We start from the raw sequence: 27,525 nt of genomic DNA on the forward strand, positions 1-27,525 counted from the left end.
ACCAAAGTTTAGTTATGGCAGGCAGAAAATGTAATCAGGCATGTCATCTGCTCTAGAAGCTGGTCAAATGGTAAGATTCTGGAAAAGAGAGGGATCATTACGTGTTATTTTAACCAATTCGATATATATTTATTGACCACTATGTTCAAAGTTCCAGGAGACAAAAGACATGACCCTTATTTTCAGAAGCTTAGAGACCCATGGAGTCTATAACTAGATGAATTCTTTACTCTTGAGTCAGGTTGAAGGGGAAAGGATGTCAGAACTGTAATTGTTTTCATTTGCTCAAAAATTACTTGAGAGCAGAATGAGACCTTGAAGTTGGGTAGAGACTGGATATTGTACAAGCCTGGCTTAGAAGTAGACTTCCAGACTCTCTTACCCATGGGATTTTCCACAGGCCATATCCAAGGAGAACATATGGGTTAAAAGACATCCCAACAACAGCATCCAGTAAGGACAGCAGTCATTAGGAAACCCCTCAGAACACCACCTAGTGTGACCTTCCCTAGAAGCAAAGAGTCTGCCTGCAATATGGGAGACCTGGGTTCGATCCCCGGGTTGGGAAGATCCCCTGGAGAAGGGAATGGCAACCCACTTCAGTATTCTTACCTGGAAAACTCCACGGACAGAGGAACCTGGTGGGCCCCAATCCGTGGGGTCACAAAGAGTTGGACACGACTGAGCGACTAGCACACAGAACATCACCTCTCCTACAGGGGGCACTCCCCACTCACCCCAGGCTTCTGCTCTAACTGATGCACTTCATGATAACCGTGAGTTCTGCCTGCACATACCTGCTAGGCACAGTGCCAAACACTTCAAATACAAAATTTCCCTTAATCCTCACAACAATCCTAGGAAGTACATGCTGTGTTATTGTCCCCATAACACAGTTGAGAAAACTGATGCTTGAAGAGGCTAAGTCCACGAAGCCTGCCAAGGTAACCAAATGGGGAAAGCAGAGCCCAGATAAGAGACTTAAGCCCTCTTAGCAGTCCTGTCCTGCCCAGACAAAGGCAGATGCCCGGTATCTCCTCTACTGCTCAGCTTGGGGACTGACAGAGTGCCTTCGGGATGTCTCTGGAACAGCAATTGAGCGAGGGAATGTCAGGGAGGGCTTTTTCCCCCGCACCCACTGAAGTCAAGCAATGTAAGATCTTGAAGTCATTTTCCATAAAATCTACCCCATTCCCCTCCTTTCACATACAAGGAAATTAAGGGCCAAAAAAATGGAGTGACTGGCAGCCAGGGCTTCTTCGCTGGGGTTAAACACGCAGCCCAGCACTCCTAAGGATGCTCAGACACCTCTGGCGACCTGTCAGTCCTCCCCTCACTGCCCACGCAGGCACTTATTGCCCCCTCGGTCTCCCAGATCAGGGCAACCGGGCAGGATCAGCGCTGCCATCCTCTGCTGAGTCCCTCCCTTTTGCAAAGCCAGCCGTCCGGACCAAGCTGGTACGCCCGTCCTTGTAGACGCTTGCTCGGGCAAAAGCAGTTTCCTGCCTCCCGCACTCTCCTAGCCTCCACAAATCGTTTTTTGAGCTACACACGCGCGGGCACGCATACAGGCATATGTGTAACAGATCACGGATTATAATCAGTACTGGAAGCTAATTATTGCGCTTTCTTTGCCAAGCACTGGGCGCGGATGGGGCGGGGGCGGGGCCGAGGCGGGGGCGGGGCGGGGGCGGGGCCGGGGCCGGGGCCGGGGCCGGGGCGGGCGTGGGCATGGCGAGATCGCTCCGCTGCGGCTGCTCCATTTCCTCACGCGCGCCGGAAGTGGAGGTTGGCGGCGAGGCGGCGCGCCCGGAGGGTGGGAGGTGAGGAGGTGGCGGCCTCTGAGAGCCGGGCGCCGCCCAGGAGTGCGTGCGGCTGGGGAGCTGGCGGGGGGGTAGCGGCCGCCGTGAGCAGATGGGTGAACGCGGTGAGTACCCAGGCCTCCTGGCTCACCCGCCTGCAGCTTCCAGAGCGCGGGTCCGGCCCTTTCGGGCTCTGGGGCGCGAGTCCCGGACTGTGGGTCTCCGTCCTGGTCGGGTCACCTCACGGACGAGCTTTCAAGGGCGGGGGGGATCCTGTCCGCGGGGGTCGCCGCACCGACAAACCCTCTGGAGTCGGCTCCCGTGTCAGGAAAAGCCGCGGTTTTTCGCAGTGGTTTGAGTTGTCTTTTTATGAACAGCGCTGCCAGAGACCGTTGGTTTGCGTGTTTTATTTTTATCAGTTTTTTTTTATAAACCAGTACACCACTGTCTCTGGTTCCCTCAGTGGATAAACTTTGTAGTCAGCTGTTACCTGTTTATTGCGTTAAATTAGTATTCTCTGGCGGCAGCCTCGCTTTCTGCCAAACCTAGGCACCTTTGAAAGACGCACATTTGTGGAGCAGTTAGTGGGGCCGAGGAGACCAAGGGACGGGAAACCTTGCATTTTCAGACTTCATCTTGAAAATTATACTATTCCAGAGCAACTTGCAGAGGAATAATTTGTAAACGCCATAGTGAGGCTTTTGTTGATGATGATGTTATTGGCAGAATGAAAATTTGATTGTAAATCTCAAGCTTATATCCTTCAGCGTGCTTTTCAGATTTATATGCGGTTTGGATGTTTAACTATCATTGATGGTTCTCAAGACCTGGGCCTTCATTTTTGCTGGAATTAATGTTGTATTAAAATAGTACTTCAAATGTGGAAGTAGGACTCCCAAGTATCTTATGACTGAGAATGTTAACGTTGGTTTCGTATTATTCTGATACCGTTTGTTTTAAATTGTCTTATGATTTAAAGAATGTAAAAAGGATTTTGGATATCCAGTATTTGTGGCTTAGAGAATTTTGACATAAACACAATTTTAGTCCATCAATTTGGAAATTACATTTTTTCTTAACTTTTTGATTGAAGTATAAAATTATATGAAGTCATAAAGTGCATGAATCTTAGTTGTACAGCTCAGTGAACTTTTATGTATTTATTAAGTTTTGCAACCACCAGCCACATCATATTTTATACCTATGGAACGTTTCCATCATTCCAGGAGTTTCCCCGTGCTATTTCTAAGTCAGTTATACCCCTGTACCCGCCCCACCCATCAGTATTCAGATTTCTGTCATCTATTAGTTTTGTTTAGTTGGGGATTTATATTAATGGAATCTTACAGTATACTCCGCATACTGCTTATAAGTTTCACCCATAATGTTTCATGTATCAGTAGTTTGTTCTTTTTTATTGTTGTGTAGAATCCATTGCATGATTATATGACTGCTCTGTTGGTTGATCTTTTTGTTTCCAGCTTTTCTATATTGTGTATTTTGAAGACTGCTATGAACATTCTTACAGATGTCTTGGTAAACATCTGTGTATTTCTGTCAGCTGTGGAATGGCTAAATCATAAAGTAGATGGAAAATTACTTTTTAACCGTCATGGAGTCTTCCTTTTTAAAAAATACAATTTGTTATCTTAACTTTTGTAACATTAAAGAATGTTACAAATATTAAATGTTAAAAATATTAATGGTTTCAAGACTTAAGTGATTTATTATCATATTATTTACGCTTTGGATTGCACATCTGTGACTGTCATTATTTAACTGTCCGTTAGGTAAGTCTGTTAGATAGAGCTGGTTCCGTTTTGTCCCTGAAACTTGTAAAACACTTAGGTAAGAACTGTTACTCAAGTTAGTGGTTGTTAGGGGAAATGAAACACAGAAAGAAGGTCACTAAAAATAGGATTGCAAGTCAAAACACTTAACATTGTTGTTGTCATACTGCACAAAGTTCTGGGTATAAATGTAAAATTGAATTATAAGGTTAGTTACAAATGTGAATTTACTACAGGAGTACAGTGATTTCTACCTGTACTGAGATAGTGATACATTTATAATGGAAACAGACCACAAAGATCACTAAACATTTGTGGGAAATGGGTAGCACATAAAAGATACCCCTGACTGAACAAAACACAAAGGACTAGACCTGAAGCAATGGAGTTCATGTAAGAAAAAGAAGAAAACTTTAATATAAATATTGATATGCCCAGATTTGGGAAGGTATGGCTTCCCCAGTGGTTCAGTGGTAAAGAATCTGCCTGCAGTGCAGGATACGTTGTAGATGTGGGTACGATCCCTGGGTGGGGAAATCCCCGGAGGAGGAAATGGCAACCCACTCCAGTAGTCTTGTTGGGACAATCCCATGGATAGAGGAACCTGGCGGGCTACAGCCCATGGAGTTGCAGAGTCGGACATGACTGAGCAGCTGAGCACAGTCAGCACAGTCACATACCTACTGAATATATACCAGCTGGCCTGAAAATACACAGTCAGTTCTTGAACATTAAAACATAGAGTGTTGGAAAAAGAACTTCCCTGGTGGTCCATTGGTTAAGAGTCCAGGCTTCCGCTACAGACGGCAAGGGTTCCATCCCTGGATGGGGAGCTAAGATTGCACATGCCATGCTTTGTGGCTCCCCCCGCCCCAGAAAAGCCCTCATTGAGCATTTTCCGCCCATTGGACATGTTTTGAATTCAGAATCTTATCTCTCACCAAACTCTCATTCAAAGTAGTGGCCAAATAAAATCATTTTTACCCAGACCCACTTGGAATGTCTCAGGATGTACTATATCAAATGAAAAATTAATCCAAGAAAAATACATGTGGAATTCAAGAAACAGTAATCAAAGAAAACAGTAAAATGTATTTCTTTACTCCAAGGCATTGCTAACTAGCTAAGAAGTTTAATGTAAAAGAAGAATTCTTAAACCAGAGTATATAGTTTTTAAGTCTGTAATCTGGAACAGATATTTGACATGATTTTAAAGTTAATTGGGAAGGTGGATAATAAATAAAGCATGTTGGAAGGTTTATCCTGAGTAAGGGAGAAGCTATAGATAACTGACCATTTACTGTTGAAATGAATGCTTTATGGAAATTTGTCCCAGCTGAAAAGTTCCATTTCCAGGGATTTATCCTGAAGATGAATTCACATGTGGAAAGTTACGTATACACATATAACTATTTCTGCTGAGATGTTAATAATGTCAGTGGATTTAGAAGAATACACAAAAACTAGAGAGGGGAACTCGGCCTCTGGGTTAGAAGGATAGGTGTCACTGTAAGCCTCTATATTGTGTTTACCCTTTTTATTACATGTATTTGTTTTGTAGAATTTCAAAAATATAAAACATTTTTAAGACTGTAAAAATCTGTAAGGGTTTAGAGCATAAGTTGCCAAGTCTGTTTGACCACCTACTTTAGTACGATCTGTGACCTAAGAGTGGCTTTTATATTTTTAAGTGCTTGGGGAAAAAAAGAATAGCTGTAACATGAAAATTATATGAAGTTAAAATTTTAGCATCCTTTAGAACACACCTCTACTATTCATTTACTCATTTTCTATGGCTGCCTTTGTGCTGCAAGGCAGAGTTGACTTGTGATATTTACTGCTTGACCCTTTACCTAAAATGTTTGCTAACTTCTAATTTAGAGGCCAGAAATAGACTTCCATATATGTAGGAATTTTGCTTTGATTAAAGGGGCATTTCAAATTAGTGTCAAGAGCATGGATTATTTAATAAATTGTAAGAATTGACTATTTGAGGAAATAAATTTTATACTAGAATTATTTCTGATAGGGACGCCAAAATTGAGACGTTGTGCAGGAAAAGATTGATAGGTTTAACCATTAACAGCAACAACAAAGCAAAACTTTGTGTAATGGGAAATAATACCTAACACTTATTGAACACCTAATGATTGGCACGTTTTGCTTAGTTAATTTGTGCAATAATACTCTAAGGTAGATTCTATAACTGTCTCCACCTAACAGATGAGAAAACTGAAGTTTATAGAGATTCAGGAATTTGTTTGTATTGATGAGTTAGAAAGTGATAGAGCAGATTTGTGAACTCACGCCATCTGGCTCCCAAGACTGTTATACAGACAAAACCTGAAAGAAGTATTTGTAGATTGTTAACACCATTGTATGGATATTATCTATGAGAGCCACATTTGGATCTACTTCATCCCTTTTATTTAATTTATTTTATTTCATCCCTTTTAGGTAGACATTCTGTTTTCTGGTAGACATTCTGCAGTTTACTAAACCTTTCCTCTATTGAACGATTTTAAATTGCTTTTAGTTAGCTGTTATATCCCTGGATTTCAGGTGGTGAAGAATCTGCCTGCGGTGCAGGAGACTTGGGTTTGATCCCTGAGTTGGAAAGATTCCCTGGAGAAGAGAATGACTACCCACTCCAGTATTCTTGCCTGAAGAATTCTATGGACAGAGAAGCCTGGTGGGCTACAGTCCGTCGGATCACAAAGAGTCAGACTGAGCGAATAACACTCACTCACACTCATAACACTAGCAAACATGTTATGCATTGACTTATATATATTAGTATAAATATTTCTATAGTTTAGAATCTTAAACACGGAATTGCAAATTGTTGGATTAAAGGCCATGTGCATTTAAATCAAGTTTGTCCTCCAAAAAATAAGAATGTGTGTGCATGTGTGTCTGTATAATGTGTGTGTTTTAAGTTTATCTTTGTCTGTATGTGTATATTTTTAGTTTATCTTTTGTCATCCAGACAAACCATTTCTTTTTACAGACCAAGCCCAGAAAGGTTAAGTGTTACGCTCAAGTTTACATAGCTATTAAGTAGCTATGATTTGACTCTTTTTTATTGTGCTACAGGCTGCCTTTGGCACAATTTTCTGCTTTATCTATAATGATAGTGATGTTACTGGCATTTATCTTGCTGAAATCCATGTACCATAAGTTTAGCTTTCCCCAGAAACATTTGTCAGAATTAATCCATCTGACCTTACTTACCCCCAGCACTATGCCTCTCTTAGTCAGTTTGGGCAATTATAATAAAGTACTTGTAGACTGAGGGCTTCCCTTGTGGCTCAGAGGCAGAGAATCTGCCTGCAACAGAAGAGATGCAGATTAGATCATCGTTGGGTCTGGATGATCCCCTGGAGGAGGAAATGGCAGCCCATTCCAGTATGCTTGCCGGGAAAATCCCATGGACAGAGGAGCCTGGTGGGCTACAGTTTGTGGGGTCACACAGAGTCAGATGCAACTGAGCAAGTGACCATAGACTGAGTGACTTATAACAAGTATGTTTCTCAAGTCTGAGATCAGGATGCTAGCCTGGTTGGGTTATGGTGAGGACCCTCTTCCAGGCTGTATCTTATTTTATCTTCACAAAGCAGAAAGAGGGCTACTTTGTTCTCTGATAGGGCTTCCCTGGCTGGCTCAGACGGTAAGGAGTCTGCTTGCAGTGCAGGAGACCTGGGTTCAATCCCTGGGTCAGGAAGATCCTCTGGAGAAGGAAATGGCAACCCACTCCAGTATTCTTGCTTGGAAAATCCCATGGACAGAGGAGGCTGGCAGGCTGCATTCCATGGTGTCACAAAGAGTCAGATATGACTGAATGACTTCACTTTTGTTTTCTCATTCAAGTCCCATTCAAGAGGGCTCCACCTTCATGAACTGATTAGCTGCCAAAGGCCCTGACTCCTAATACTGCCATATTGGGGTTTAGGATTTTAACATATGAATTTGCTGGGGGGTGGGGAGTGCGGCTTATTCATTGCAGTGCCTGAACACACAGTAGGTACTCAAAATATTTGTTGAATGCACACTGCCTTTTGGTAATCAGTGTTGCTAAATATCTACAAAACATTTATTCAGTAACATGTTAAAGAATCCATGTATCATTGGAATATTCATCAGTTGCTCAGGAAATAAAAAGTTGTAATTCCCTCCCTCACATATGTTTGTACTTCATGTTTGGTCTACTGACAGGCTTTGTTTTCCTAATAATTTTTGTGATTTTGTTTAAATGAACTCAAAATTATATATTAAGTTTTTGAAAACTTAATAAGAAATTATTCTGCACAGAAAATTTAGGAAGATTATACAGACTAGAACTTTGAAAATAAACAGATTAAATGAATTGCTTGTATTTTGCAGAAGACAGTAGGCTACTCTTATTGCAGAAGTTAGTTTGGCTTCCTGCAGTGTAAGCATTCTGGAAGTGATGTTTGAAAAGTTTATTAGTAGTTCCATAAAATTATAGAATCAAATGTTTGAGTAGGAACTGGAAAGGTCATATTATGTAGGGATCAGTACTGTAGAATGAACTATCTTTAATACTCTTCTTGTCTCAAAGTCACAAGGCAAATAGAAAAGATGAATGAGACTTTAAGAGTAATCCAAGTTCTACTTTAGTAGGGATGGAGCCTGGGGTATTCTTAATTTTGTTTTTTTTAAATACAGATTTGTTGTTAATAAATCTTTGTACTTGTCCGAATGACCAAAATGGAGTTTACTTGCAAATGCCTCTTTGGCACTACTACTCAAACTAAATCGGATTTGGGTTTATTTTTTAAGCAGCTTCATTGAGGTATAATTGACTTATAATACCCTACACATATTTAAAGTATAAAATTTGATAATTTGAACATGTCTACCTGAAATCATCACCACACTCAAAATGATAAGACATATCCATCACTACCAAAAGTTTCTTTGTGCCCTTTAATAATTTCTTCCTGGTATCACCTTCCCCTACTCTCACCCCATTCCAGGCAACCACTGACTTCTCTGCTTTTTGTCACTACAAATTACCTTACGTTGTCTTGAATTTATGTAAATGGAATCATAGTCTTTCATTGTACTCTTTTATTGTTGGACTAGTTCTGTTATTGAGATTCATCCCTATTGAAGCTCAGTCACTCCCATCTCTTTGTGACCCTTTGAACTGTAGCCTGTCAGGCTCCTCTGTCCATGAGATTTTTCAGGCAAGAATACTGGAGTGGGTTGCCACTTCCTCCTCCAGGGGACCTTCCTGAACCAGGGATTGAACTGTCTCTCCTGTTACAGGTGGATGCTTTACTCGCTGAGCCATTGGGGAAACCCACTGAAGTCTGTTATCAGTAGTTTATTCCTTTTTATTGCTAGCAGTGTTCCACTGTATGGATGTACTAGTTTGTTTATCCATTCACTTGTTAATGGACATTTGAGTTGTTTCTAGTTTTTGGCTGTTTCAAGTACAGCTGTTTTGAACATTTGTGTACAAGTCTTTGTATGGACATACTCTTTCATTTCTCTTGGTTAAATATGGAATGGAATGGCTCTATCAAATGATAGGCTTATGTTTAACTTGTTAAGAAACTGAAACCATCTTACATTTTCACCAGCAGCGTATGGAAGTGAAGTTCTAATTCCTCCACTTGTCACTAACATCAAGGCTTTTAACTTTTAGCGCATCTGAGATTAACCATTGTGGTGTCTCATTATGTTTTGAATTTGTATTTCCCTAATGGCTAACAGTGTTGAGTATTTTTTTCATGTTCTTATTTGAAGTGTTTCTTCACATCTGTTGCCAATTTTTTTATTGTTTGTTTTGTTATTATTGCATTTTGATACTTTTAAAAATATATTCTGAATATAAGTCTTTTATCATATATTTGCTTGACCCATATTTTTTCCTGGTCTGTGACTTGTTTCACCATTCCCTTAATAGTGTTCTTCAAAGAGCACAAATTTGGATAAAGTTCAATTTATTAATTATACTGTTAGTTGCATATCAAAGAAATCTTTGCCTAATTCAAGGGCACAAAGATTTTCCCCTATGCTTCTAGTTTTATAGTTTGCATATAGAACTATGATTCATTTTGTGATTTTTTTTAAGTTGAGGTGTAGTTAACTTGAAATATTTAAGTTTTTAGGTGTATGACATAGTGATTCACTATTTTTATAGGTTATTCTGCATTTAAAGTTATTACAAAATATCAGCTGTGTCCCCTGTGCTATACATACATCCTTGTATCTTATTTATACCTAGTAGTTCATATCTCTTAAACGCCTTCCCCTATCATGCCCCTTCCCCCTATGATTCAGTTTGAACTATACACTAGTGCGTATGAAGCAGTGTCTCATTGTGGTTTTCATTTTCCTATTGGATTATGATGTTGAGCATCTTTTTATATACTTGTAGACTTAATATTTAAAGAAATGTCTACTCATACCTTTTGGGTTATGTATCTTTGGGGGGGGGGGGGGAGCTGCATTAGGCAGCATGCAGGATCTTAATTAATTTCCTGACCAGAAATGGAGCCCATGCCCTCTGCATTAGAATGACAGAGTCTTAACCCCTGGACGGCCAGGGAATTCCCTGTTATTTGTCTTTTTAATATTGAGTAGTAAGAATTATTTATATATTCTAGCTGCAGACCTCTATTAGATATATGATTTACAAATATTTTCTTGATGATACCCTTTGCAGCACAAAGGCTTTTAATTTTAATGAAGTCTACTTTATTTGATCTTTGGTATTTTGATGTCATGTCTAAGAAACCATTGCCCAATCTAAGGTCCCAAAGATTTACACTTATGTTTGTAAACTTTTTTTGTTTGTTTGTGTTTTTTTTGTTTATAAAGTAAGCTTTATAGTTTTAACTCTAAAACACTTAGATCTTTGATCTATTTTGGGTTAACTTTTGACTACAGAGTGAGGTAGAGATTCAGTTTTGTTCTTTTGCTTGTGAGTAGGTATCCTAGCACCATTTATTAAAAAGACTGTTCTTTTTCCATTGAGTTACCTTGCCACCTTTGTTGAAAATCAGTTGACTTACTGTGAAGGTTTATTTCTGGACCCTCAGTTCTGCCCCACTGATCCATATGTCTAGTCTTATGCTAGTTCCATGCTCTCTTGATTACTATAGCTTTGAAGTAAGTTATGAAATGGAAAAGTTGAGTTCTGCAATTTTGTTCTTCTTTCTTAGTACTGTTTTGGCTATTCTGGGTTCTTTGAATGTCCATATGGGTTTTAGGATAAACTTGTCAATTTCTGTAAAGCTGGGAATCTGAAGGAGATTGTGTTGAATCTATAAATCAATTTGGAGAGAGTATTGCCATCTTAATAATATTAAGTCTTCCAGTCAGTAAGCATTGCTATCTTTCCATTTATTTAAATTTTTAGTTTCTTTTAACAGTCTTTTGTAGTTTTCAGAGTACAGGACTTATAACTTTTTTTAAAAATTAAGGTATAGTTGATGTACAGTGCTATGCTAATTTCTGTTGTATAGCAAAATGATTCAGTTATACATACGTAGACATTCTTTTAAAATATTCTTTCCATTATAGTTTATCCCAGGAGATTGGGTATAGTTTCTTTGCCATACAGTAAGACCTTGTTGTTTATCCATTCTAAATGTAATAGTTTGCATCTACTAACCCAAAACTCAGTCTTTCCCTTTCCCTCCTAACCCCATGGCAACCACAAATCTGTTTTCTATGTCTGTGAGTCTGTGTGTTTTTTGCTGATAGGTTCATTTGTGCCATGTTTTAGATTCCACATATAAGTGATAATGGTGTTTGTCTGTTTCTGACTTACTTCACTTAGCATGATAATCTTTAATTGCATCCATGTTGCTGCAGATGACTATTTCATTCTTTTTTATGGCTAAGTAGTATTCCACTGTATATATGTACCATATATTCTTTATACATTCATCTGTTGATGATTTAGGTTATTTCTATGTATTGACTATTGTGAACAGTGTTGCTATGAACATAGGGTGCCTGTATCTTTTGGTATTATAGTTTTATCAAGTATATGCTCAGGAGTGGGATTTCTGGATCATATGGTGATTCTGTTATTAGTTTTTTAAGAAACTTCACACTCTTTTCCATAGTGGCTGTGCCAACTTACATACCCATAAACAGTGTAGAAGGGTTCCCTTCTCTCCACGCCCTCTCCAGCATTTGCTATTTGTAGACTTCTTAATTTTGGTTATTCTGACTGGTGTGAGGCGGTACCTTGTAGTTTTGATTTGCATTTTTCTAATAATTAGTGATATTGAGCATATTTTCATGTGCCTGCTGGCCATCTGTATATTTTCTGTGGAGAAATGTCTATTAAGGTCTTCTGCCCTTTTTTTAATTGGCTTTTTTTGTTGTTGAATTGTTTGGCCTCTTTGTATATTTTGGAGGAGGTCAAGCCCTTGTCAGTAACATCATTTGCACATATTTTCTCTCACTCTGTAATTTGTCTTTTCATTTTTTTTTTTTTTAATGGTTTCCTTTACTGTGCAAAAGCTTGTAAGTTTAATTAGGTCCCATTTGTTTCTTTTTGTTTTTATTTCTGTTGCCTTGGGAAACTGACCTAAGAAAACATCGGTGTGGTTTATGTCAGAGAATGTTTTGCTCATGCTGTGTTCTAGGAGTTTTATGGTGTCATGTCTTATTTCTAACTCTTGGAGCCATTTTGAGCTTATTTTTGTGTATGGTGTGAGGGTGTGTTCTAACTTCTTTGATTTGCATGCAGCTGTCCAGCTTTCCCTGCATCACATGCTGAAGAGGTTATCCTTTTCCCATTTTATGTTTGTTGAAGGTTAATTGACTTTAGGCATGTGGGTTTATTTCTGGACTCTATTACTTTCCACTGATCCAAATGTTCTGTTTTTGTACCAATACCACACTCTTTTCTTTACTGTAGCTTTGATGGTGTCTGAAGTCTGAGAGAGAGAGAGTTATGCCTCTTGCTTTGTTTTTTCCCCCTCAGAATTGCTTTGTCAATTCTGTCTTTTATGATTCCATATAAATTTTTGGAGTGTGGGATTTCTTTCCATTTCTTTAAATCATCTTTCATTTTCCTTTATAAATGTTTTATAGTTCTCATCGTATAAGTCTTTCACTTCCCTGGTCAAGTTTATTCCTAGGTTTGGGGTTTTTTTGTTGTTGTTTTGGTGTGATTTTAAAAGATGTTACATTCTCTTTACATTCTCTTTCTGATGTTTTATTGTTAGTGTAAATAAATGCAACCAATTTTTGAATGTTAATCTTGTATCCTGCCAATGTGCTGAATTCATTTACTAGGTCTAATAGTTTTTGTGTAGAGTCATTAGGATTTTCTCTCTATATCATGTCATCTGCATATAGTGACAGTTTTACCTCTTCCCCTTCCAATTTGGATACCTTTTACTTCTTCTTCTTCTTCTTTTTTTTTTTTTCCTCTGATTGCTGTGGCTAGGACTTTTAACACTGTATTAAATAGAAGTGATTAGTATGGGCATCTTTGTCTTGTTCCAGATTTTAGCAGACAGGTTTTCAGCTTTTCACCATTGAGTATTATTTTGGCAGTGGATTTGTCATAAATGGCTTTTATTATTTAGAGATATGTTCCCTTCATACCCTCTGGTAAGAGTTTTTATCATGGATGAATGTTGAATTTAGTTAGATGCTTTTTCTGCATGTTCTGATCATGTGGTTTTTTTTTACTTTTCTCTTTTACTGTGGTATATTACATTGATTTACATATATTGAACCATCCTTGTGAACTTGGATTGAATCCCACGTGGTCATAGTGTATGATCTTTTTATATGTTGTTGCATTGGTTTGCTAATATTGTGTTGACAATTTTTGCATCTATAGTCATCAAAGATATTGACCTGTGATTTTCTTTTTTGGTGGTTATCTTTGGTTTGGTATCAAGATTGATGGTGGCTTCATAAAATGTCTTTGGGAGTATACCCTCCTCTTCAGTTTTTTGGAATTGTTTGAGCAGGATCAGTATAAATTCTTTGTATATTTGGTAGAATTTGCCTGTGATGCCATCTGGTCCTGGACTTTTGTTTGTAGGGAGTTTATTGTTTGTTTTGATTTTTTATTTTTAAAGATTATATTTCACTTTTAGTGATTGGTCTGTTCAAATTAGCTCTTCTTGCCTGTGATGCCATCTGGCCCTGGACTTTTGTTTGTAGGCGTTTTTTTGTTTGTTTTGATTTTTAAAGATTGTATTTCACTTTTAGTAATGGGTCTGTTCAAATTAGCTCTTCTGTTTCACTTTTGATGGGCTGCTTCTAGAAAGTTGTCCATTTCTTGTAGGCTATCATTGTTGACTTATAATTGTTTATTGTATTCTCTTAAATATTTTTTTCATGTATTTCTGTGGTATAGGTTGAGGTTTCTCCTTTTTCGTTTTTTATTTTATTTGGATTCTCTCTCTTCTTCTTGGTAAGCCTGGCCAGAGGTTTATCAGTTTTGTTTCAAACCAACTCTTAGTTTTAGTGATTTTTTTCTATTGTTTTTTAATCTCTATTTTGGTTCCTGCCTGATTGTTATTTCCTTCCTTCTGCTGACTTTAGTTTTTGTTTGTCCTTCTTTTTCTAAATCATTTCAGTCAGTTCAGTTCAGTCACTCAGTCATGTACAACTGTTTGTGACCCCATGGACTGCAGCATGCCAGGCCTCCTTGTCCATTGCCAACTCCCAGAGTTTACGCAAACTCATGTCCATTGAGTCGGTGATGCCATCCAACCATCTCATCCTCTCTTGTCCCCTTCTCCTATCACCTTCAATCTTTCCCAGCATCAGGGTCTTTTCCAATGAGTAAGTTCTTTGCACTGGGTGGCCAAAGTATTGGAGTTTCAGCTTCAGTCCTTCCAATGAATATTCATTCAGGATTCATGTGGTAAGTAAGGTTGTTTAATTTTACTTGAGATTTTTCTTGCTTTTTTTGTGTGTGTGTGAGGAAGACCTATATCACTATGAACTTCCCTCTGAAAACTGCTTTTCCTGCACCCCATGCTTTATACTATTCCATGAAAGTGAAAGTTGCTCAGTCATATCCAATTCTTTGCGACCCCATGGACTATATCAGTTCAGTTCAGTTGCTCAATCGTGTCCGACACTTTGTGACCCCATGAACCGCAGCATGCCAGGCCTCCCTGTCCATTACCAACTCCTGGAGTCCACCCAAACCCATGTCCATCGAGTGATGATGCCATCCAACCATCTCATCCTCTGTCATCCCCTTCTCCTCTTGCCCTCAATCTTTCCCAGCATCAGGGTCTTTTCAAATGAGTCAGTTCTTCGCATCAGGTGGCCAGAGTACTGGAGTTTCATCTTCAACATCAGTCCTTCCAATGAACACCCAGGAGTGATCTCCTTTAGGATGGACTGGTTGGATCTCCTTGCAGTCCAAGGGACTCTCAAGAGTCTTCTCCAACACCACAGTTCAAAACCATCAATTCTTCGGTGCTTTACTTTCTTTATAGTCCAACTCTCACATCCATACATGACCACTGGAAAAACCATAGCCTTGACTAGACAGACCTTTGTTGGCAAAGTAATGTCTCTGCTTTTTAATATGCTATCTAGGTTGGTCATAAATTCCTTCCAAGGAGTAAGCATCTTTTAATTTCATGGCTGCAGTCACCATCTGCAGCGATTTTGGAGCCCAAAAAAATAAAGTCAGCCCTGTTTCCATTGTTTCCCCATCTATCTCCCATGAAGTGATGGGACCAGATGCCATGATCTTTTTTTCTGAATGTTGAGCTTTAAGCCAACTTTTTCACTCTCCTCTTCCACTTTCATCAAGAAGCTTTTTAGTTCCTGTTCACTTTCTGCCATAAGGGTGGTGTCATCTGCATATCTGAGGTTACTATTATTTCTCCCAGCAGTATTGATTCCAGCTTGTGTTTCTTCCAGTCCAGCGTTTCTCATGAGGTTTCTTCTGCATAGAAGTTAAATAAGCAGGGTGACAAGATACAGCCTTGACATACTCCTTTTCCTATTTGGAACCAGTCTGTTGTTCCATGTCCAGTTCTAACTGTTGCTTCCTGACCTGCATACAGGTTTCTCAAGAGGCAGGTCAGGTGGTCTGGTATGCCCATCTCTTTCAGAATTTTCCACAGTTTATTGTGATCCACACAGTCAAAGACTTTGGTGTAGTCAATAAAGCAGAAATAGATGTTTTTCTGGAACTCTCTTGCTTTTTCGATGATCCAGCGGATATTGGCAATTTGATCTCTGGTTCCTCTGCCTTTTCTAAAAGCAGCTTGAATATCTGGAAATTCACAGTTCACGTATTGCTGAAGCCTAGCTTGGAGAATTTTGAGCATTACCTTACTAGCGTGTGAGATGAGTGCAATTGTGCAGTAGTTTGAGCATTCTTTGGGATTGCCTTTCTTAGGGATTGGAATGAAAACTGACCTTTTCCAGTCCTGTGGCCACTGCTGAGTTTTCCCAATTTCCTGGCATATTGAGTGCACCACTTTCACAGCATCATCTTTCAGGATTTGAAATAGCTCATCTGGAATTCCATCACCTCCACTAGCTTTGTTCATAGTGATGCTTTCTAAGGCCCACTTGACTTAACATTCCAGAATGTCTGGGTGAATGATCACACCATCGTGATTATCTGGGTCATGAAGTTCTTTTTTGTACAGTTCTTCTGTGTATTCTTGCCACCCCTTCTTAATATCTCCTGCTTCTGTTAGGTCCGTAGCATTTCTGTCCTTTATTGAGCCCATCTTTGCATGAAATGTTCCTTTTGTATCTCTGATTTTCTTGAAGAGATCTCTAGTCTTTCCCATTCTGTTGTTTTCCTCTATTTCTTTGCATTGATCGCTGAGGAAGGCTTTCTTATCTCTCCTTGCTATTGTTTGGAACTCTCCATTCAAATGGGAATATCTTTCCTTTTCTCCTTTGCTTTTTGCTTCTCTTCTTTTCACAGCTATTTGTAAGGCCTCCTCAGACAGCCATTTTGATTATTTGCATTTCTTTTTCTTGGGAATGGTCTTGATCCCTGTCTCCTGTACAATGTCACAAACCTCCATCCATAGTTCATCAGGCACTCTATCAGATCTAGTCCCTTAAATCTATTTCTCACTTCCACTGTATAGTCATAAGGGATTTGATTTAGGTCATACCTGAATAGTCTAGTGGTTTTCTTCACTTTCTTCAGTTTAAGTCTGAATTTGGCAATAAGGAGTTCATGATCTGAACCACAGTCAGCTCCAGGTCTTGTTTTTACTGACTGTATAGGACTTCGCCATCTTTGGCTGCGAAGAATTTGATCAATCTGATTTCGTTGTCAACCATCTGGTGATGTCCATGTGTAGAGTCTTCTCTTGTGTTGTTGGAAGAGGGTGTTTGCTATGACCAGTGCATTCTCTTGGCAGAACTCTATTAGCGTTCGTCCTGCTTCATTCCGTACTCCACGGCCAAATTTGCCTGTTACTCCAGGTGTTTCTTGACTTCCTACTTTTGCATTCCAGTCCCCTATAATGAAAAGGACATCTTTTTGGGTGTTAGTTCTAAAAAGTCTTGTAGGTCTTCATAGAACCGTTCAACTTCAGCTTCTTCATCGTTACTTGCTGGGGCACAGGCTTGGATTACCATGATATTGAATTGTTTGCCTTGGAAATGAACAGAGATCATTCTGTCGTTTTTGAGATTGTATCCAAGTACTGCATTTCTGACTCTTTCGTTGCCTGATGACTACTCCATTTCTTCTAAGGGATTCCTGCCCACAGTAGTAAGTATAATGGTCATCTGAGTTAAATTTACCCATTCCAGTCCATATTAGTTCGCTGATTCCTAGAATGTCGCTGTTCACCCTTGTCATCTCCTGTTTGATCACTTCCAATTTGCCTTGACTCATGGACCTAACATTCCAGGTTCCTATGCAGTATTGCTCTTGACAGCATTGGACCTTGCTCTTATCACCAGTCCCATTCACAACTGTGTGTTGTTTTTGCTTTGGCTCCATCCCTTCATTCTTTTCGGAGTTATTTCTCCACTGATCTCCAGTAGCATATTGGGCACATACTGACCTGGGGAGTTCATCTTTCAGTGTCCTATCTTTTTGCCTTTTCATACTTTTCATAGTCCGTGGAATTTTCCAGGCCAGCATACTGGAATGGGTAGTCTCTCCCTTCTCCAGGGGATCTTCCCCACCCAGGGATCAAACCCAGGTGTCCCACATTGCAGGCAGATTCTTTACCAACTGAGCCACAAGGGAAGCCCAAGATTACTGCAGTGGGTATCCTGTCCCTTCTTCAGTGGATCTTCACGACCCAGGAATTGAACCAGGTTCTCCTTCATTGCATGTGGATTCTTTACCAACTGAGCTATCAGGGAAGCCTATATTATCCCATAGATCTCTTATATTACTTTCATTTCTTTTTACTTTCTGCCTTTTGTTTTGATTGAGTAATTTCCATTATTCTATCTTCCAAATCACTTATTCTTTCTTCTGCATTATTCATTCTGCTATTCACTGCCTTTAGCTCAGGTTTCATCTTGGCAAATCAATTTTCTAATTTTTCTTGACTCCTCCATACAGTTTCTAGTTCATTTTTACAGTAATCTGCACTTCTGTTGCTACCCTTTCTTAATTCTTCAGTATCTTCATTTCCTTTTGAATTTGGTGTCAGACCAAAGAGATGTGTTTCATTGGTTGTTCCATTAGGGAAATTCTCTTGGACTATTGGTTTCTCTGCTTCTTCATTTTGATTATATTTCTGTTACTCTGTGAGTTTAGGAGAAGCATTTATCTACTATAATCTTGGAGAGCTATTTATAGTCAGGAGCATCTCAGTGTAGCCTGTGCGGGTTTAATATATGTTTGCTGTGAGGGCTTTTTTTTTTTGGTCATGTTAATAGGAAAACATTTTATAGCCTACATGTTTTATCACCAGATTGTGACACAAATATTGTATGTGTGCTTTTAGCAGTAGACTTAAAAGTAAGCAGTGATACATGTTATGAGTAATTATACTCTGTAAAAACTTCACTAGATAATTTTCTTTACGTCCTGAACAATGGGGTAAAAAATATGTTTAGAAGAAATACAAAAACTTTCCTTGTTTGTTGAGTGATTTTATCAGGAAATGGTGCTGGATTTTGTGAAATGTTTTCAATCTATTGATACAATCTTACGGGGTTTGTCCTTTATTCTGTTGATGTGGTGTATTGCATTAATTGAGTTTCAGATGGTAAATCCACTTTGCATTTTTGGGATAAATTTCAGTTGGTCATGGTGTTGTTTGTTGATAGATTTAGTGTGCTTATATTTTGTTGACTATTTTTGTGTCTGTATTCGTAAGGAATGTTATTTTCCATTGATATCTTTGTCTGGTCTTGTATCAAGAGTAATACTGGCCTTATAGAGTAAGTTAAGAAGTATTCTGTTTTTTGAAGGATTTTGTGAAGAATTGATATTAAGTCTTATTAATGCTTGAATTCACTGGTAAAATTATCTGGTTCTGAATTTTTCTTGGTGGGTAGTTTTTTTCATGGCTAATTCAGTCTCATTATAGATCTATTCATATTTGCTGTTTCTCCTGAGTCAGTTACAGTAGTTTGTCTAGGAATTTACCCTTTTCATTCAGTTATATCTTAAAGCAATTTAAATAATAAAAGAAATCTTGAGGAGTTCCCTGGCAGTTCAGTGTTAGGATGCTATGCTTTCACTTCTGTGGCCCAGGTTCAGTCCTGGTCAGGGAACTAACAATCCCACAAGGTGTGTGATGCAACCAAAAGAAGGGGAAAAAAAAAAGGAAGGAAAGATGAAATCTTGTAATTATCCATGAAGTTAACACTTCTTGTTTCTTCATTGTTTTGTGTTGATCCATGTTTTCAACTGCTAACATTTTCTTTCTGCTTAAAGGACTTTAGTGCAGATCTGATGATGGTGAATTATTTTTAACTTTCTAATATTTAAAAAAAAAAAAGTTTTTTGCCTTTATTCTTGAAAGAGACTTTTTTATTTTTCCTTTCAATTTTGTAAAGACATTGCTCCATTGTCTTTGTTTCTTGTATGTGTATGATGTGTCTTTCTCCTAGGGTTCACTTTAGGGTTTTCTGTTTATCAGTAGGATTTGAGCAGTTCAGTTATCATGAGCCTTACTTTAGTTTTCTTTGTGGCTTTTGTATATGGTATTCATTGAGCTTCTTGCATCTATATGTTGATAGTTTCCATCAAATTTGGAAATTTTCAGCGTTATTGCTTTAAATATTTCCCCTAGCCCCCTCCCCCTTCTTTGGAGACTCTGTGTTCAGTCACTAAGTCTGACTGTTTGTGACCCCATGAACTGCAGCACCACACTAGGCTTCTCTCTCCTTCACTATCCCCCGGAGTTTTCTCAAACTCATGTCCATTGAGTCAGTGATGCCGTCCAACCATCTCATTCTCTGTTGCCTCCTTCTCCTCTTGCCCTCAGTCTTTCCCAGCACCAGGGTCTTTTGCTCTTCACATCAGGTGGCCAGTTGTTGGAGTTTCAGCCTTAGCATCAGTCCTTCCAGTGAATAGTCAAGGTTGATTTCCTTTAGGATTGACTGATTTGATCTTCTTGCCATCCAAGGGACTCTAAAGAGTCTTCTCCAGCACCATAGTTAAAAACATCAATTCTTCAACACTCAGCCGCCTTTACAATTCAGCTCTCTATTTTATATATATATATATAAGGCTGCTTGAAGTGGTCATACTGGCTCCTTGACGCTTACCAGGTGCTTTATTCATGCTTTTCATTCTTTTTTCCATCTACATTTTGAACAATTTATTATGTCTTCAATTCATTAATAGTCTGTTGTGAAATATTTAGCCTGCTGTTAATCCTGTTCAGTGTGTTTTTCTTCTCATACATTGATGTTTTCATCTCCTTAGTTTAATTTGGGTCTTCTTTTTTTTAATGGCATTTCTCTCTCCCTATGTTTTTTGAACATGAATGTCTTTTAAAATACAGTTGTAATCGCTTTTTTAATGTCTTTCTGTGAATTCCAGCCTCTGTGTCTTTCTAGGTCAATTTCAATCATTAATTTTTAAAATTTTGGATTGCATTTTTCTTTGTATGTCTGATCATTTTTGTTTGGATGTCAAAAATTTGAATTTTATTTTACTGAATGCTAGATATTTTTATATTTCTATAAATATTTGTGTGGCTTGTGTAATTACGTGGAAACAATTTGATCCTTTCAGGTCTTGCTTTTAAGATTTGTTGGCAGAATCGGGTCCGTGTTTAGTCTGGAGCTAATTATTTCCCACTACTGAGACAAGACCTTTTTGAGTCCTGTACGCAGTCAGTGCCCCATGAATTTGAAGTTTTCCAGTCTGTCTGGTGGGAACGTTCACTATTCCTGGTCCTGTTTGCGTGCTGAGTTCTGTATCTCATTTTTATGTGCTGCTTTCCTTAGCCTCAGTTTCTTTGTGTGCCTGCCCTCATCAGTGCTCTGCTGCACACCCAAAGGGTGTCCTCTTAAGATCTCTGGCCTTCTCTCCCTGTGCAGCTCTCTCCTCTGGTACTGTGTCCTTTGAACCTAGTTGCCTTGGTCTCCTCAGACTTGTCAGCTTCCCCTCATCAACTCAGGGAGTTAGCTGGACTCTGCTTAGGAGAGGACCGCCTGTGCTATGGCGTGGAAACTAAGGCAGTTAGCTGTGCAGGCACTTGTTTCTTGTTCTTCCAGAGATCAGTGTACTTTATTACCTAATATTCAGTATTTTGAAAATCATTGTTTCCTATATTGGGTTTATTTTTTAATTGGTTTTGTTTGTGTTTAGTTGTTTCAAGTGTGAGAGTAAATCTGGTCCATATTACTTCATCTTAGCTATAAGAGGGAATCTCTTTAGTCTGTTTTAAAGAATAAGAATTGATGGCTCCTAAACTTTCTTTCTGGGGCTTTCCTGGTGGCTCAGTGGTAAAGAATGTGCCTGCCAGCACAGAAGACTCGGGAGATGTGGGTTCGATTCCTAGGTGGGGAAGATCCCTGGAGTAGGAATGGCAACCCAGTTCAGTATTCTGCCTGGAAAACCCCATGAATACCGGAGCCTGGCAGGCTTAGTGACTGAACAACAACAAGGATTTCTTTCTACTCTGAGCTCGTTGATTTTGTTTTACATCTGTGACAGTTCCATTTCCCATTTCCACAATATCACACCCTCAGAATACTTAACTGTCTGCTGTTGGTGCTTGGAAGGTTGCTTGGGATTACCTTTGGGTTATGAGTGAATCTTGTTTATCATACAAACACACTACTACAGTGATGGCAGTCAGGGTGTAACAGCATGAAAATGGGTGTGTTCTCTAATACTATTCTTAACATATTTAGAGCTGTTATAATCCAGTTTTTTAGGAATTTCTTTTAGGAACTAGGTAAAGGAGACTTTAACTGGAATGCTTAAAGTAGAATGCTTCTTTTATGGTTAACAACTACAGAGCTCTGCAACTAACATATTCTAAAGTAATTACAACAACTTCTCTTTCATTTCAGTGGGTAATATTCAGCGTAAGATATTTAACTGTAAGATAGGCATGTAAGATCTCTCAGACCTGTATTTTGCTTAAAGGAAGGAGAAAGATGACCTTGGCTTTAATACAATCACTTAATAGTTATATTACCATATTTAAATTAAATCTTTTCATTTCTGGACCTGTTTTTCCTAGACAAAATGGAGATAAAAACAGCACTGTTCTGAAAGGATAGCATGAGAAATGTATAAAAATACTTTATAAATCAGTATTTTTTTCAAGATTTTTGGATCACAACTCACTTATAAACATTTTGTGTGGCTAGCTCATGCATATGTGTATATGTGTATGGATTTACAATACAAAATTTGCTACTGTACATAATGTATGCCAATATTTCCTGTTCTGTTTCATTGAAAAGTAAACCTTAGGTGTGTGTCGGTGCATTCACTTGGATTCAATTCTTTGTAACCCCATGGATTGTAGTTCCCCCCAGGCTCCTCTGTCCATGGAATTTTCCAGACAAGAATATTGGAGTGGGTTGCCATTTCCTACTCCCGGGGATCTTCCCAGCCTACAGATCAAACCTGTGTCTCTTGGCGTCTCCTGCATTGGCATGCCACTGTGCCACCTAGGAAGCCATTAATGGATGATATCAGTTTCAAATACTCTGTCTGTATAAAGAAAGAAATTATGAAGTATCATATTAATGAAAGGTTGAAGTATTTAGATTATTTCATTCAAAATATTACCAGGTTTGAATGTAGTATAGTTAGATATGTGTAACTTTATTAATAATTTATTCAAGATAATATCTCCACATTTTTAGTTTTAGTCTTTCTTTCCCCTGATAAACAAGCTGGTAATAACTCATAAATAATTTAGAACAATGTCTGTAAGTTTTAAACAGTGAAATTTAAGTGGCTTCTTATGTAGAGAATTAGTTTTGAGACATGTTAAAAGTCCTGGAACTATTATTAGCTTTGCATCCTTATTTTTTACTAAGTTTTCTTAATACTTATTTTTTTTCCTTATTTTTTCTGTATCACTTAAAAGGAGATTTAAAATCAGTAAAACAGATGCCATCATAGTAAAATTTATTTGTGAATTAAATTTTTAAGCATACATGGTTATCTTTTGGTTAACTAAAGTAATAGATGGCTAAGGATAGTGAAGTCCATTGTTTGTGATCCACTAGCCCAAAGAAGTTTGAATCTATCCTACATTTTGTACAGATATATGCCAGTTGGGGGAGGGGGAAATCACAGCATTTTACACAGAAGGCATCCAGACTTTCCAGATCAGTAAGAAACTGATGAGGATCGTTGTTCCCCAGTGACTTTGTTCCATAGTCTGCTGCAGTGGTAGAAACCAGTTCTATTACAAGCTAGCTGTAGTATCACATATTCTTCTTGACAGACACTTCTTTAGTAGAGTAGTTCTGTCTGCAGTAGAGGCCTTCCCTGCTTCCTGTCTCCTAGGTTTAATCTTCTCTATTTCTAGAATTAAGTATCCTTAAAGTTTAGAAATAAACATGGAAGAGCTCACATAACTGGTTGTGGTATGAACGATAGCATGTAATTTTGTAAATTTATAATGGATTCTTTGGAGAAGGGAATGGCAACTCCAGTATTCTTGCCTGGAGAATTCCATGGACAGAAGAACCTGGTGGGCTACAGTCCATGGGATCGCAGAGTCAGACACGACTGAGTGACTAACCCACCCACCCACATAATGGATTCTTTAATTTTTTTCCTGCAGATAAACATGTTCATGTTTTTCTTTATATAGACTCCAAACCTTTCCAAACTTGTAGGAGATCTGTTGTTGTGTAATACAGTGGAAATAATTATGTGATCTAATGCTCAAATAATCTACTGGAAGAAAGACTTTGGATATAAAAATGTTTCTTAATGTGTTTTCCAGATGTCTGTGGCCTTCTGAAATTGCTTCCCCCGCTACTTAATTTTAAGTCTCTTAGATTCACTAAGTTGAGCTATAGAAATTAATAAAGTAGAATGCTTGAATTGAATAAACAGTAAGAAAATCTCTCTCTCTAGAAAGCCATTACCAATATAACAGAAACAGTTTATAGAAGCTCAGCTCCCAAATGGTGATATGTTATAGTTGGGAAATAGTGAGTTAATTGAAATACTATGTTAGTACAGAGTTACACGTGATGTAATTTGCAAATAGTTAGGGACCGATATGGGCTTCCCTGGTGGCTAAGAGGTTAAAGCGTCTGCCTGCAATGCAGGAGACCTGGGTTTGATCCCTGAGTTGGGAAGATCCCCTGGAGAAGGAAATAGCAACCGACTCCAGTATTCTTGCCTGGAGAATCCCATGGAGGGAGGAGCCTGGTAGGCTACAGTCCATGGGATCGCAAAAAGTCGGACACAACTGAGCGACTTCACTCACTCACTCACTCACTGAGGGACTGATATAATCTATGTAACACAAACTATGCTAAACGTAATTTTAATGTTTCCGTGATTCATTCAACTTATGGACATGTAGATATTCTAGTTGAAAGTATTACATGTATTTTAGTGTTTCAGAAGGTATTTTTCTTAATACTTTTCCCCAGCATTAACTGAGTATTATATTTTAGTGACTCTCATGGTGCTCTGCCTATATCACATAGCTAAGTTTACAAAAGCTGTCAACAGTTTGATATGCTTAAGGAAACAAAATTCTGATTGATTCTGATGTGTTTCTTTCAGAAAAATCAACACCCATGGATTTTATCTGACTGTGCAGATCAGGTTTTTTTATTCTGGATATCATGGTAACAGTACAGGAAATATGCATTATTTCTCATGTCTGCAAGTAGTCTTCACTGCTGAAGGAAGCAATTTTTTAAGCTACAGCCAAATTCATTTTGGTACCTTTTATGGAAATCTTGATTTTGTTTTTACTTTTTTATAACCCTTTGCAAAGGGTATGAACAAGCAAAGAGCTCATCTCATTAGGCAAGTCCACATTAATAAGAATGCCTAGAAGAGGGTTGATTCTTCAGACCCGGACCCACTGGCTACTGTTGGGTCTTGCTTTACTCTGCAGTTTGATATTATTTTTATACCTTCTGGAATGTGCCCCCCAGACCGATGGAAATGCATCTCTTCCTGGTATCATTGGGGAAAATTATGGTAAAGAGTATTATCAAGCCCTCCTACAGGAGCAAGAAGAACATTATCAAACCAGAGCAACCAGTCTGAAACGCCAGATTGCCCAACTGAAACAAGAACTACAAGAAATGAGTGAGAAGATGAGATTTTTGCAGGAGAAAAAGAATGTAGGGGCTAATGGCATAGGCTATCAAGGCAACAAAGAACAAGCACCTAGTGATCTTTTAGAGTTTCTTCATTCACAAATTGACAAAGCTGAAGTTAGCATAGGAGCCAAACTTCCTAGTGAGTATGGAGTCATTCCCTTTGAAAGTTTTACCTTAATGAAAGTATTCCAGTTGGAAATGGGTCTCACTCGCCATCCTGAGGAAAAGCCAGTTAGAAAAGATAAGCGAGATGAATTGGTTGAAGTTATTGAAGCTGGCTTGGAGGTCATTAATAATCCTGATGAAGATGATGAACAGGAAGATGAGGATGGTCCCCTTGGAGAGAAACTGATATTTAATGAAAATGACTTCATAGAAGGTAATGTGAAAAATGTGTTGGTCCATTAACGTTAGTATGACAAAATTCTGTTATTCTATGCTGATAATTTTCCCTGGGAAATAGAAGAAATCTAAGCTTATATAGCAGAATACTTCCCAAATTGAAGGGCTCTTAGGGTTGTGTATGTATTTGCATGTATATGTATTTGAATTCATCTTTGAACTGGTTTTGATGTTCCTTTTTTATATTTTTTTAAATGTATGAACTAAGGCTCAAGATTTGCAAACCATTTGCTAAAGGAAAGAAGAACCTAATTAAGATTAGTGGTTATTCTGTATTTTGAGTGGAGGAGAAACACATGTCCGAACATCAAGGAGGCGTACGTAATTTTGAAAAGCATATTTGGCGTTTGGAAAAGTAAAGAAATTAAACCCATTTTCTTAATACAGACTACAGAAAGGGCATAGCATTTTTATATGTCAAGATGGGACATGGCTCAAAAGTTGAGGCGTACTTATATACACTTAAATTTGTGGATTGATGTTATTATAGACTATATCAGGAATAATTTTAGACCCCAACCCATCTCCATCTTATACCCCATGCTAGATATTTAATTGTAGGCTTAAAGCCGCTTTGAATACAAATATTTCTTAAAAATTCTCTTTGCTTGATTCTGTATGCCACATGTAGTTTTTGTTTTTTTGACCCCAATCTTCATGGGTGTCACTTGCTGTAATATAATACCTTCAGCCTTTGGAGGCCGTCAGCAAGGGCCTTGTGCTTTTCTGTGACATTTTAGCTATCTTCTCCTTATAGCCATCTCTTTTTACCCCCTGTTACTTCCTGCAGTTTTTGATGGGTTGTTTCTGTCAAAACTCCTGTAGTTTTTCTGCAGGCTCAGCTTTTTATCTTTTCACTCTATGTTTGTAGCGTATGGCAGAATTGAAAGCTGCAAAGGAAGTAACTAAGATATGTAAAATGTCTTCATGTCTTCTTAAAGAGAAAGGAACCTATGCCAGTTTTATGTTCTGTAGCTTCTGCTTTTTTTTTTTTTTCTTTAATGTAATTCTCCTGGGATTCTGTCATTTACAGGATTTTTCTCTGTTATGGAACATATTTTGTCCCTTGCTTCTCCTCCATTGCGCCACTTCAGAAAAATAATTGACAATGATTTAGTAGCTCTTGTTCCTCTTCCAAACTTCAGCTTAGATGTCCCTTCTTCTGGGGAGGTCATCACCAACCTACAAGTTTAAGATAGCAGTGTTCCTGTATGTTCTTGTAATCTCTACCCTGGGCCCCCTCTCACAGCACTGTCTTAATATACCGCATTGCCCATTTCCTGATTTGTAGTTCCTCTTACACTATAAGCCTCAGGAGGAGTGGGACCAATCTCTTGTTCACTGTTTTATTTCCAGATATTGGCTGACTGACACATCTGTAGGTCTGATCTCTCTCTTGAGTGTCACACTTAAAAATCAAATTGCCTAATAGACTTCCAGGCTTTTCTCCCAAAGGCATCTCAAATCACCGTGTTTAAATTTATATTAATTTTTCTTTGTCTGACTTCATTCTGTCTAGAGTCTGTGTGTTTGCATGTGTATATCACTATATTATTATTTCCTTTTTCTGTCTCCATTGCTAGACAGAACTGGGACCATGTAGCCCTCTTTATACCATTAGTACCTGACACAGATACACTCAATTCATTTTTTGTTACGCTGAACCAAGCAACAGAAGTTTTGACTTTCAGTCTAGAATTTACTATTGCTAGAAGTAATTTCTTTATTTTCATCATTTGGTTTCTGTGTTGATAGATTCTGCTATTAAAAAAAGTCATATGTAAAAAGGAATCATCATCATTTGGAGT

General features: G+C 38.4%; 1 protein-coding gene across 4 annotated transcripts in view; it reads left to right on the plus strand.

Annotated features, from left to right (window-relative positions):
- Window positions 1-1,803: 1,803 nt before the first annotated feature.
- Window positions 1,804-27,525, plus strand: part of CSGALNACT2 (chondroitin sulfate N-acetylgalactosaminyltransferase 2) — a 53,722-nt gene continuing 28,000 nt past the window's right edge. For 2 of the 4 annotated variants that reach the window (XM_065922349.1, XM_065922352.1), the window contains exons 1-2: window positions 1,804-1,927; window positions 24,765-25,694. In XM_065922349.1, the coding sequence (XP_065778421.1) occupies window positions 25,034-25,694 (661 nt within the window). In that variant the 5' untranslated portion in view covers window positions 1,804-1,927; window positions 24,765-25,033. Of the gene's footprint in view, window positions 1,928-6,154; window positions 6,285-24,764; window positions 25,695-27,525 lie in introns of all 4 variants that reach the window. The other 2 variants (XM_065922350.1, XM_065922351.1) reach the window with 2 other exon arrangements.

Source organism: Muntiacus reevesi, chromosome 2, assembly GCF_963930625.1.
Source record: "Muntiacus reevesi chromosome 2, mMunRee1.1, whole genome shotgun sequence".
In the NCBI taxonomy this organism is placed as follows: Eukaryota; Metazoa; Chordata; class Mammalia; order Artiodactyla; family Cervidae; genus Muntiacus; species Muntiacus reevesi.